The sequence below is a fragment of the Lissotriton helveticus genome, chromosome 4_1 (assembly GCF_964261635.1).
Source record: "Lissotriton helveticus chromosome 4_1, aLisHel1.1, whole genome shotgun sequence".
In the NCBI taxonomy this organism is placed as follows: Eukaryota; Metazoa; Chordata; class Amphibia; order Caudata; family Salamandridae; genus Lissotriton; species Lissotriton helveticus.
The window spans coordinates 1080572343-1080586039 of NC_136063.1; the positions used below are offsets into that span (position 1 = coordinate 1080572343).

The 13697-nt window shown below is 41.9% G+C and overlaps 1 protein-coding gene across 5 annotated transcripts in view; it reads left to right on the top strand.

The window, feature by feature from the left end:
* The window catches only part of TGFBR1 (transforming growth factor beta receptor 1), a 1073092-nt gene that overhangs the window by 631405 nt on the left and 427990 nt on the right, over positions 1 to 13697 (top strand). For all 5 annotated transcript variants that reach the window (XR_013610571.1, XR_013610572.1, XM_078687672.1 and 2 more), the window contains one exon: positions 2743 to 2910. Coding sequence is in view for 3 of the 5 variants with exons in the window: in XM_078687672.1 (XP_078543798.1) it covers positions 2743 to 2910 (168 nt within the window). In the remaining 2 variants the exon portion in view is untranslated. The remainder of the gene's footprint in view (positions 1 to 2742; positions 2911 to 13697) is intronic.

The window sequence follows — 13697 nt, forward strand, 5'->3', positions numbered from 1 at the left end:
ATGCGATATGGATGAACTGGTCAGGCAGATTTGTGTGCGCTTTTCCGCCAACTCCACTGATTCCGCTGGTGGCACGCAAACTACGTCAGCAGTTACGCACAATGATCCTGGTTGCTCCCACATGGGCAAGACAGCCATGGTACACAATGCTCCTGGAACTTTCAGTAGTTCCCCATCAAAAACTGCGCCTCTCGCCCCAACTTTTAACTCTGAACCATGGAGAAATCCAACATCCAGATCCCAATCAGATGAACCTAGCGATCTGGCTCCTGAGGTCTTAGAGTTCGGATACCCTAACTTACCTCCTGATTGCATGAACATTATCAAGGAGGCAAGAAGGCCAACTACTAGAGCATGCTATGCAGCTAAATGGAAAAGATTTGTAATCTATTGCAACAATAACCAAATCAATCCATTGGATGCTTCCATCCAAAACATGATCTGTTACCTCTTGCATCTTCAAAGATGCTATCTAGCATTCTCTTCTATAAGGCTACATCTTGCTGTTATAGCAGCATGTCTACAAAACAGGCAACACCTTTCCCTATTTAGGGTACCACCAATCAAGGTTTTTATGGAGGGTATTAAAAGGATAATCCCTCCAAAACACCCACCTTCGCCAGTCTGGAACTTAAATTTGGTACTTACCAGACTTATGGGTCCTCCCTTCGAACCACCCAACTCATGTGAATTGCAATTTCTAACATGGAAGGTGGCATTCTTGATTGCCATTACCTCCCTCAGGCGAGTAAGTGAGCTTCAATTCAAGAACCCTTCATGCAAGTACATGCAAATAGGGTAGTACTTAAGACAAACCCTAAGTTTATGCCAAAAGTCATATCCACTTTCCATATCAATCAATCAATAGAACTGCCAGTTTTCTTCCAAAACCCACAGTCAGTAGCCGAAAGAACCCTAAACACACTAGATGTAAGGAGAGCTCTGCTATATTATATTGACAGGACTAAATCATTTCGGAAAACAAAGCAACTGTTTGTTGCTTTTTCACCGCAACATAAAGGTAATCCCATCTCAAAATCAGGAATAGCTAGATGGATAGTTAAATGCATTCAGATAGGCTATCAAAAAGCTAAACGCACTATAACAGTTCCCCCAAGAGCACACTCTACGTGCAAAATGGGGGCATCCATGGCTTTCTTAGGGAATATTCCCCTTGAAGACATATGTAGGGCAGCAACATGATCTACCATACACACTTTCACTAAACACTATTGTGTAGATGTGCAATCAAAGCAGCAAGCTGCTGTAGGCCTGGCTGTCCTTAAAACTCTTTTTTAGACTGCTGCAGCTGGTACAGGTGACCACCACTAGAGGAGACACTGCTATACAGTCTATGCACAAGATATGAATTCAGCAGCCCACATGCCTCGAACGGAATATGCTACTTACCAGTATGCATCTGTTCTTGGCATGTAGGGCTGCTGACATTCATATCGGAGCCATGGGCTTACCACATACTCTTGTGGATCCGTTTTATAGAAGGCTAGTTTGATTATTTGGAAAGGTGATCAGGAAAAAGTAATGGAATTCATATCATTTAACAATAACTTGAATCTGAGATTTACTAGTACTGTCAGTGTCACAAATATTGTATAGTTAGACTTATTGCTTGAGATAAGAGGTAGGAGCACTAGTCCAGCCATGCATCAATAACCCACTGCAGGGAACAGTGTTTCACAAGCCTAGCAGCTTACTCCCTAGGGACCTTGTTGACTATATCCCCTATGAGGAATTATTGCGCGTGAAAAGAAATTGCAACTCACAGGAGGGATATGAGAGAGCAACTATAGATATGACAAAAAGATTTCAATCGAGCGGCTCCTCATGCAATACTTTATAAATATCTGAAAAAACGGTCACTAACCTGGATAGGTATAAGATTCTCTTTAAAATTAAAAGTAAAAACAACTGACAACGGTAAGGATATACAAAGACAAACTACATACAATATTGAACACCAAGTGACCTTTGGCTGTTGTGCTCCCATTTGAATATGGACTTTGGCAGGCTGTTGGTGTCACACTTACATACTTATTCTAAGTGTATCAGGATTTAGTGTCTGTTTCAGCTTATCTGTGTTGGTCATTTCCCCCATAGTTGTCAGTGCTATCAATAGTTGAGTGAGCTGGGCCTGGATGTTCTTGCTGGGACTGTTTTCTTGCTGTTACTTTTAAGCATTCCATGCCCTGCCCTATCATTCTGGCGCATCACTTGTCTGGTCCACTGCACTTTAAAGAGCAGATCTGTGGTGCAGCGACCCAGCACTGCTGTGGTTGATCTTCCTCAGATCCCGATCCACTAGTGATCCGCTTCTGTGCAGCAGCAAGCACATATCAGATATTGCTCTCCAGTCTGCTCACCAGTAGCTCATCCTGGGCACTGCAGGTTACACCTTTGTTGCGCTCCAATGTCATTCCATGTGTTTTCTATGTCACAAACCTATCATGGGAAGTCTTTTCTTTCTGTCTGTGCTCCAAATTACTTAAAAGTAATCTTGGAAATTGTTTGCCAAGACCTAAAATGACCTAATGTTGCAGAAAAAATTACTCTAACTGTACGTTGTTGTTCATGTGTCCAAAGTGTTTTTTTTCCATTTACCATATTAAGCAATTGATATTTCGGTCTTTTAAGTTTGTTCCATATTAAAATTATGTTTTGAGTGGCATGATTATATTAATTATATGAATGCTAAACTACGTTTATGTTAAATTTACTTTGTAGACAACGGTACGTGGACTCAGCTGTGGTTGGTATCCGACTACCATGAACATGGCTCACTCTTTGATTACCTAAATAGGTATACAGTTACTGTGGAAGGAATGATCAGACTATCCTTATCTACAGCAAGTGGTCTTGCTCATCTTCATATGGAGATTGTAGGCACACAAGGTACAGTATTTCCTTTCTCTTGGTAAGGTAGTGTATGTGCATATCTTACATAGGACAAAGCTGTGAGTGAAAAAATGCTTGCTTGTTTTATCCCAGAATATCCTAAATAATATACAAAATGTATTCCATTTCCTTGTTTTAAAAAAAAAACATTGTTCTTATGGATTGTCAATTTGGTATGTAAACGTTCTTAGCTATAGAGAATGTTTGTTTTCATTCTGTTGAGGTCACCGAGGCAACGATTAGGCTTCACCTTTCTTCACTTTACTCCTCAGCAGGTGTTGCCTACTGCACTTACCTAAACATTATGCAGAGGGGCTTGTAGTGAACAGAGACTTATGTTTGTTGTATTGTGGTGTAAATGTGTTAACTTTTCCCTATAGATTAGTTTTGTTAGATAAGTGACCTTTGTAGGAAAGCATGGTTTTTTCAGGTTTCAATCTCACTTTTTGCTGCCATTTGCACTAGTAGCTGCTGGTTTATGACTTTGAAAGTGCACTGGAACCTGCTTACCTGGCCTCAGGGCCAGTGCTCTCTCCCTAAATACGATGTAGCAAATTGGTCCTCCCAATTGGCGAGAACTTTCACCCTCTTATATATCCCTAGTAAAATTGTAAAGAAGGGTACCCAGGGCCTGGGTGTTAGAGGTCACCAGGGCCTGAAGCACTATTTGTGCCACCCTGAGTGACCCAAGTACATAGGTGACCGCAGGTCTGCCATTATAGTAACAAGGCAAACTGCTTCAACTCGACTTTGCCCTCACCATGAATGGAAAGGTCAAAGTTCTAGCTTTAATATATGTCAGTTACCCTTAAGGTAGGCCTCCTAATACCAGGAAATGGGGTGCAGTATATTAAAAGTGTGAACATATGAATGCAAGTTTAATTGTCCCTTTAGTAGCCCTTTCCATTAAGGACTACTATAAATGGTCAGCGATCAATAGGATAACATGGGCTGGCACCCTGCAGCCTGAGGTCGCCAGCTGCATTATAGTACCGCCAAATATGGTCACATTTGGTATCAAACAATGTGCCTCCTTAACCTGACATAATTCCTATGTCGAATTTGATGTGGCATTCACCCAGGGTGCTACCTTCGAGGTAACCAACCTGGTTGTTTCAGCCTTCTGTTAAGTCAGTTATCTGACCTGATAGGCAGAGTGAACACTCCCAGGAATCATAAACAAAGGCCTGGCTGGGAAGGTGGTGACACCTCCCACCCTTACAGGCTGTTTAGTGAAGTGGCTCTTCAGGGCGGTAGCTTCAAAGCATGCATCCCCTCTGATATGCATGCAGGCTGATTGCCAGAGGAGGCAGCTGCCCTCCCCTGCCCCTAGGTACATTTTCACCCAGGGAAGCAGGACAATTAGTGTGATGACATACACCTCCAGAAGGCTAGCCACTCACCTAGGGTTAGCTACTTGTTCTGTATAGCCAAGGAAGGTTTCTGCCATTGTTAAATGTTGCAGAACAGAGGGCTCTGGGTAGAAAAGGTGACACCCCCTCCCACTGCCCCCCTATATGTAGTCACCTCAGAGACGGTCTAGCCGCTGGGGCAAGTATCCCATTGGCCACTTGCACCCATACCCCTAAAACTAGGATTGATGGGACACCCCTGACACAAGAAACTCAGATCCATGAAGACGGCAAAGAAGAGACCCAAGTCTTCGAGAACTGGAGCTACACAAACCAAAGGCGGGATACTCTGCACAAGTGACAACGCTCCCAAAAACTGTACAACTGAAATTAGTCCTGGACCAGAGACCAGCCCCCAGACAGAGGGACCCATTTGAGAGCCAAAGGTACCACCTGCAGACTCCCTTGGACTAGTAGGACTAATCCACTGCAACCACAGGTTAAAACAGCTTCCTGGAATCAAAGAATCTCTGGCCATTGGGTTCTCTAAGGGATTGCCCAAAAGTAGATGCTCCAGTACATTATGGGAAACACAGTACTGACCTCCAGCAACTTACAAGCAGCTTTCCTTTCCCCCTGGACATCGAAAAATCATCTTGCTAACCTTACCGTTACCAAGGCTTGTTGGTGACCTGTTCGGTTACCACCATCTCACTCAATGCTGCAACAAGAGGGAATCAAGAAACCCCCCTTCAACTGACCACTGCAGTTGGTAACCTTTTGCATCAGTTTCCTCCCCAGCACGGTCTAGGTGGTAAATCCAGCTCTGCCGCGGCTTCTGCCTCAGCACCAAGAACAGCCAGAACAACTTTGCAACCCTTCCCCTTATGCCAGGTAAATTTGAACTGAATGTTGTGGCTTGGTCCTGGGACGCACATTACCTTACCCCTCTGTGGCTCCACGTAACTCAACCTGCAAGTGACCAATTATCACTATCACAACTAAACCTTTCAAGGGGATGACCAAATGCCACAATTGTGGCAGTGTAGTAACGTGATTCTTGGTGATACTTTCATGCACCCGCAGACGGGTCAAAAAATAAAACTGAAACACACATCTAACTGCAACACAGAACAAGTAATATACGCCATTAAATGCCCTTGTGGCCTTGTCTATGTAGGCAGAACAAGTAGAAAGATCAAGACACGTATCATTGAACACAAAAGTAGAATTCGAAATAAGAACACAACTTCCCCTCTGGCTTCACACTGGGGAACAGCAGGACATACCATACCGCAATTACGCTACACAATTCTTGAATGCATTAGCAATAACTCAGGCATTGACATTAACACTGCATTAGCACGAAGGGAAACCCATTGGATAAAAACATTAGGCACGGTGGCCCCCAATGGGCTCAATGATCATTATGAAATGTTATGCTTTCTGTAATAGTAACACATGAGAAAAATTGCATCAGTTCATTTACTCTGTAAAGGATTTACACTCGCCTTCTATTTACTTCTTTTTTAACCTTCTGGCATATCTTATTATTATTTTCTCAGATATGTGTTTCCTTATCCTTATGGGTCCCACAGTAAACCCCTTTTGTTCTGATCCTCTTTGTTCTTCAAGCACAACACAGACTGTTTAATAAAGTTTTCATTTTTCAAAGTTTTTCGTTCTGGACACAGTGCACTGTTGTTCGTTTTGAACACAGCGCACATTATGTTTAACTCCCCACTCTACCAAGTATGTACTTTTTCCATTCACTAATATGCAGACATTTGGCAACCTACACATCTTGTAAGTATGGTTTCGATGCATAAACTACATTTTATCGCTCACTTTCTCTCGACATTAGAATAACCACACTGCCCCTTTAAAACCGCAAAGCACTATGGGACTCTTTGAACACGACGCTATCTCGGCGTTCTGAAGCTGCAACGGTAGCAGAAAACTCTTACGATCTTTCCCCTTCGGGTAGGTTAAACATTTTTCGCCTTGTGTTAGATTTGCTAAATGACACGATCGCGCATCAGTTTTCTTATTACCCGTACCGGCACCTTTTCAGGTATTTAGAAACGCTTGCCCCGAGTATCGACGGACGAGCACACTCGCCCTGAGCATCGACGGACGAGTACACTTTCCGACTTATAGTGAGCCCAGGGCGCATACTCGAATGTTTATCCTGATTCTTTGAGCCCCACATTTTAATAGCCATTGCACTTACTTTTTGTAGATACTCCACGAACAGTAAGGACTTTTTGTATCGTTTTGCACTGACGAAGATTGAACCCCACGGTAATTATCCCTTCTCATTAGGCAAGCCTTCACTAACGTTCTAAACTTTGGCGTCGTATCTGTGTCACTAAATATTCACAACACACCCTGAGGTGATTTCTCCTTGATCATTTAATTTTTTCACCACAGAATTCTTCACCCCTTTCCTCTTGTGAGCACTTTGTAACGAATTAGAGTGCAAATCCTAATTCTTGGATGCAGTAGACTTACTGCATCTTGTTGTGTTTTAGATTACTGTGGATCACATCAAACTTGTGAAGACATCGTTACCCACGGAATTGTTTTTCCCCTGACGAAGGGTTCCGATCATAACCCTGAAATGCATTGGGATTGTTTAAGTCAATAATGAAGTTTCGCATGTACATGTTTCTGTATAATGTCATGTTTTTCAATTGACCACATTGAGCAAAATTACTTAGATTGGTATATGATAATCAGCATGAATATAATGTTTGAAAATGTGTTTAATTTGGTTGTAAAATATTGTTTTGAGACCAGATAACTGGATAAAAACTTTTTTGCCCTTGAGCATTTGTGAATACTTTTGATATTGGAATCAAACTAACTTGTTTGGAGACATTTTTGTCCATTAGCTGTGCACTCTCTTGGCCGTGGATTTTCCACAGTCTATTTTTGCATTTTAATCCATTGGGAATATTGGGTCTTGTCCCGTAGACAGGGAGTAGCACGCAATTTCTTTACTAAACACTGCAACTTTACTTTAAACTTTGTATAACTTTTAATAAGAATTCTATCACAGGTGTGCAACTGCACGATCTTTTTGTATTTACACGTGAGACCCCCAGCAAGTTTGCTCCCTAACCGCCAAAAGAAATGTCTTGGAAAGACATAGCAAACCTCACAACTAATCAAGCCACCACTAAAGCATACACTTCAGATGAAGCTGAACCTATATACTCACTCATTAAAGAAGCCCGTGATTTTGGTACATCTACAGGAAACATCACACAACAGCTACGACAATTGGAATATCTGCTTAAGAAAGAGATTAACCAGCGCCTCCACGCTACTACCTTGATAGAATACCACAAGGTCAAAAGGATTCCGAGAGGGTTGCGCATTGCTTTGAAGCCCATGTTATTTGAATTTAATAAGGATTTTATGTCTCGCTGGTATGCGATACTAAACAAATGTTCGTTGGATTTAATATTGCTTATTATTGAAGAAATCTCCACCATACTAGCAGACTTATCCAACGACATCAACAAACTAAAGGATGAAATCTCCCAAAAGATGGATTCAGAGGATTGGGACAAAGTATTGGAAAACATCAATAACAATCTGGATAAACACGCCAAAGAAGTTCATGAGCGAAAAATCAGAAAGTTCCGTAGGGACACAATAGACTATAAATTAGACGAGGTCTACTCTTGGGCTGAAACCTATGCGCAGAAACGTTTTTTTAAAAAACCCAACACAAACTCTTCAGAAGAGAGTCTAGTGCCTGATCCGGATTTGACAGTACAACGCCCTAAACCTACTTTGCCAATACCACAGGGAACCATAACAACAGAAGGAAGCGCTGTCACCTCCAACCGCCATTTTTAGCGGCAGGCCAACCGGCCAAAGGACCACCAGACAAGGCACCAATACAATCAGAAACCGCATCAGAAGGGGACAATACAAAAAAAGCTCCAGAGACAGGCAGACCTCAGAGGCATTTAAAAAAACAGAATCAATTGTGATGAATAGATCTCACAAGGAACTTAATCAAGTAGAACTACAAGTTTTGGACAAAGGAATGTCCTTTGTACCAACCTACTCCTCTAATGAATTGGAAACGGAAACATCCTTGTTCAAGTTCATGCGCAAATTGCGCTTAAAATGGTTTTTTTCTACAATACCTCAGACAGAAGAGTCTGATCAAGAGACCAAAAAATGTCGCCTCAAAAGTAAATTCATGTCCCCAATCACTCATAAATCACTTGACACGTTTGAACTTCTTGTGAAGAAGGATCTCGAGGCAATCAAGTACAACAAATCTACTAAATCGAATCTGACTATAAAGGAACTGAAAATGTTGAATTCTTTAAAACAGGACAAGTCGATAACTTTTCAACCGGCTGACAAGGGGGGCGCCCTTGTAGTTTTTGATACCACATTCTATAATTCAAGTGTGAATACACATGTACTTGATGAAGACACCTATATGCCACTGGATAAAGATCCTACAGACAAACTTATCAGTTTGTTAACAACAATAGTAACAAAAGCAGTTGACAATGATATCATCGACATCAATACTGGAAAATTTCTTGACAGCCAGACCCCGAAAGTCCCTCACATATACATGCTTCCGAAGATGCATAAGGACAACCTTAAACCACCGTTCAGGCCCATAGTGGCCGGATGTAACTCAATACATGAAGCCACAGGACACTTTGTGGATCATCATCTTCAGCCACTTGTACAAAGTTGGGAAACATACATAAAAGACACCACAGACTGCCTATTGAAACTGGATGCAATTCGTGAAACATTCAATGACGACATTCTTTTATGCACAATAGACGTTGTGGCACTTTATACCTCAATAGTGCATACCGAAGGCCTAGAGGCAGTAGAGTGGAGATTGCTGGCCTCTCAAATACCATCTGAATTATCAATTTTTCTTCTGGAACTATTACATTTCTCCCTGTACCACAGTTACTTTGTTTGGCAAAATAAATTTTATTTACAGAAGACGGGAACTTCAATGGGCTTTCCCGGAGCCCCATCATATGCTAACACTTTCATGGCTCACTTTGAGCATCAACACATTCTCACTAACCCCACATGGCAAAACCATGTGGTGGCATTTTTCCGGTACATTGATGACATTCTAGTTATATGGAAAGGTCAGAAGGTTTTACTAGAAGATTCCATCAAAACATTGAATACCCACAACCCCAGGATACAATTCACATATGATATCCAGGAAGAAAGAATACATTTTCTGGACTTAGAAATTCACAAAACTTTGGGAGGGTTGACCACATCAGTATACAAAAAACCGACGGATGTAAACAGTGCCCTACACTTCAGAAGTGCTCATCCGTTCTCACTGAAGAAACACTTGCCAACTTCTCAGTTTACACGTATAAAAAGGATCACATCAGATGAACATCTATGCAAACAAAACATTGAAGACCAAAAACGCAAATATCAAGCCAGAGGTTACCCATTGGAAATACTCAACATAGCAGAACAAAGGACAGCAGAAAAATCCAGGAAGGACCTATTAGGAGCCTCCACTAAAACACCGTCCAAGAGAGGTTTTTGTGCTAAAATATTCTACCCAGGCGGCATGAATCAAAACAATCATTAGAAGACGCTGGGAAATCATTGAAAATGAACCAGACTTTCAGGCTCTTTTTCCTGAACCTCCACTGTTTGCACATAACAGATCCAAAAATGTACGTGAAATTTTGAAACCTCAACATGAAGAGCCAACTAAACCTTTCAAGGGGATGACTAAATGCCACAATTGTGGTCAGTGTAGTAACGTGATTCTTGGTGATACCTTCATGCACCCGCAGACGGGTCAAAAAATAAAACTGAAACACACATCTAACTGCAACACAGAACAAGTAATATACGCCATCAAATGCCCTTGTGGCCTTGTCTATGTAGGCAGAACAAGTAGAAAGATCAAGACACGGATCATTGAACACAAAATTAGAATTAGAAATAAGAACACAACTTCCCCTCTGGCTTCACACTGGGGAACAGCAGGACATACCATACCGCAATTACGCTACACAATTCTTGAATGCATTAGCAATAACTCAGGCATTGACATTAACACTGCATTAGCACGAAGGGAAACCCATTGGATAAAAATATTAGTCACGGTGGCCCCCAATGGGCTCAATGATCATTATGAAATGTTATGCTTTCCGTAATAGTAACACATGAGAAAAATTGCATCAGTTCATTTACTCTGTAAAGGATTTCCACTCGCCTTCTATTTACTTCTTTTTTTAACCTTCTGGCATATCTTATTATTATTTTCTCAGATATTTGTGTTTCCGTATCCTTATGGGTCCCACAGTAAACCCCTTTTGTTCTGATCCTCTTTGTTCTTCAAGCACAACACAGACTGTTTAATAAAGTTTTCATTTTTCACAGTTTTTCGTTCTGGACACAGTGCACTGTTGTTCGTTTTGAACACAGCGCACATTATGTTTAACTCCCCACTCTACCAAGTATGTACTTTTTCCATTCACTAATATGCAGACATTTGGCAACCTACACATCTTGTAAGTATGGTTTCGATGCATGAATTAAATTTTATCGCTCATTTTTTCTCGACATTAGAATAACCACACTGCCCCTTTAAAACCGCAAAGCACTATGGGACTCTTTGAACATGACGCTATCTCGGCGTTCTGAAGCTGCAACGGCAGCAGAAAACTCTTACGATCTTTCCCCTTCGGGTAGGTTAAAAATTTTTCGCCTTGTGTTAGATTTGCTAAATGACACGAATGCGCATCAGTTTTCTTATTACCCGTACCTGCACCTTTTCAGGTATTTAGAAACGCTCGCCCCGAGTATCGACGGACGAGCACACTCGCCCTGAGCATCGACGGACGAGTACACTTTCCGACTTAAGGTGAGCCCTGGGCGCATACTCGACTGTTTATCCTGATTCTTTGAGCCCCACATTTTAATAGTGATTGCACTTACTTTTTGTAGATACTCCACGAACAGTAAGGACTTTTTGTATCGTTTTGCACTGACGAAGATTGAACCCCACGGTAATTATCCCTTCTCATTAGGCAAGCCTTCACTAACGTTCTAAACTTTGGTGTGGTATCTGTGTCACTAAATATTCACAACAACACACCCTGAGGTGATTTCTCCTTGATCATTTAATTTTTTAACCACAGAATTCTTCACCCCTTTCCTCTTGTGAGCACGTTGTCACGAATTGGAGTGTAAATCCTAAATCTTGGATGCAGTAGACTTACTGCATCTTGTTGTGTTATAGATTACTGTGGATCACATCAAACTTGTGAAGACATCGTTACACACGGAATTGTTTTTCCCCTGACGAAGGGTTCCGATCATAACCCTGAAATGCATTGGGATTGTTTAAGTCAATAATGAAGTTTCGCATGTACATGTTTATGTATAATGTCATTTTTTCAATTGACCACATTGAGCAAAATTACTTAGATTGGTATATGATAATCAGCATGATTATAATGTTTGAAAATATGTGTTTAATTTGGTTGTAAAATATTGTTTTGAGACCAGATAACTGGATAAAAACCTTTTTGACCTTGAGCATTTGTGAATACTTTTGATATTGAAATCAAACTAGCTTGTTTGGAGACATTTTTGTCCATTAGCTGTGCACTCTCTTGGCCGTGGATGTTTCCACAGTCTATTTTTGCATTTTAATCCATTGGGAATATTGGGTCTTGTCCCGTAGACAGGGAGTAGCACGCAATTTCTTTACAAAACACTGCAACGTTACTTTAAACTTTGTATAACTCTTAATAAGAATTCTATCACAGGTGTGCAACTGCACGATCTTTTTGCAATTATCACTAGAGCCTACTTCCTATTGACTGCAAACGTAAATCTGCTTTATTTTTATAAATTGGTGTCGGATTTCCTGTGAGTCATGTCAATGTCAATTACATCTGATAGACCTCTATCCGCAGATACCTTCACTTTTAAATTCTCCCCAGGCTTTATACTGGATCCGGAAATTTTCATAAGTACCTTTGGGTGCCGAGGTGTTGCGCCATACCACTCTGTGATTACGTCGACTCTGGTTGTGATGTCAATGAAGTCATACAAGTCCCCTCCAGATGGTTCCTCAGGCCGTTTATTGGCCTACTTCAACAAGTTTTGTCGGTGGGAACAGTGTGCCTTTTCTTTTTTTTTTTAAACATATTTTATTGTCTGATCTCACATATCATGCACAGCTCCGACATCCGGAGTGTAGGAGAGTAGGGCTTTCCTATGGTCACCCCAATGTTTGCTTTTTTGCTTCACTGGTTTTCGACTTAATGTGGCTATGGGCCTGCTAATCAGACCCACAGCCTGCTGTTCTCTCTCTAAATTCACATACATGTACTTTAGGTACATCACCAATTGGGTATTGGATCACCTTATGAGCCCCTGTACAGTGTACTATAGGTACCCAGGGCATAGGTGCATCACAGGCCTACCAGGGGCTGCAGCATATCTTTTGCCACCCGTGGCTGGCTATCCAAACAGACACAACTGGCTGATCACTCAGCTGGGGCAAGGTCGTGTAATCACCCCTTGCTTAGATATAGTATACCTATGTCTAAACCTATATCTGGACACATATGCACCTATAAGTCACTCCTATGGCAGGCCTTAACAATCCTGGAGGCAGAGTGCTTGGTTTTATGTGAGATGGTGCTCTAGCATGAGCTGAGCCTGTTTGCAGCGTTCTGAACCATTTCCTTATAGCTGTTCTAGGATATTGCCATACCATATACTCTTAAGTGCATTATTATCCTCTTGGTTATTGCTAACTTTGGTTTGGCTTTATCAAAACATGTTGTGTAATGTGTCATACACTTTGGAATACTACCCCCTCGCCAGTTCTGGCGACGGGGGTAGCATTCCACCCTTTTAGAGGGAAAAGACATGTTACTTTACTTAAACGCGGTTAATTCTAACCAGAGCCCCAGTATCACAAAATGGATGCTGCTGCCACCGACACAAGTCTGGCCTCCTGCTGCTGACCGAAACTTGGCAGGGGAGGCCTGGACAAAGGGTTTCCTGTCACAGGGAGGTGTCACATCACCCCAGACAGGAGATAGTGGATTGAGGCAGGCAGGGCGAGTGAAACTAGACACTGCCTGGGGCACACAAGGTGTCCCATGCATAGCCCGGTTCAAACCGGTGCTGGGGCACTCCAGCCCCAGCTCTGGCGCGAAACTGGACAAAGGGAAAGGGGTGTAACCACCCCCTTCCTGGGTCCTACCCATAGGAGGGACCTAGCAGGTAATCCAGCCCCTTGATTTGGAATAAAGGTAGGAGCTGTGCCTATGAGCATTAGATTTATCCTGACTGAAACTTTGATACAGAACTCTGGACCCTTCGACATCCCACTCGACGTGGAAGACTGAAGAA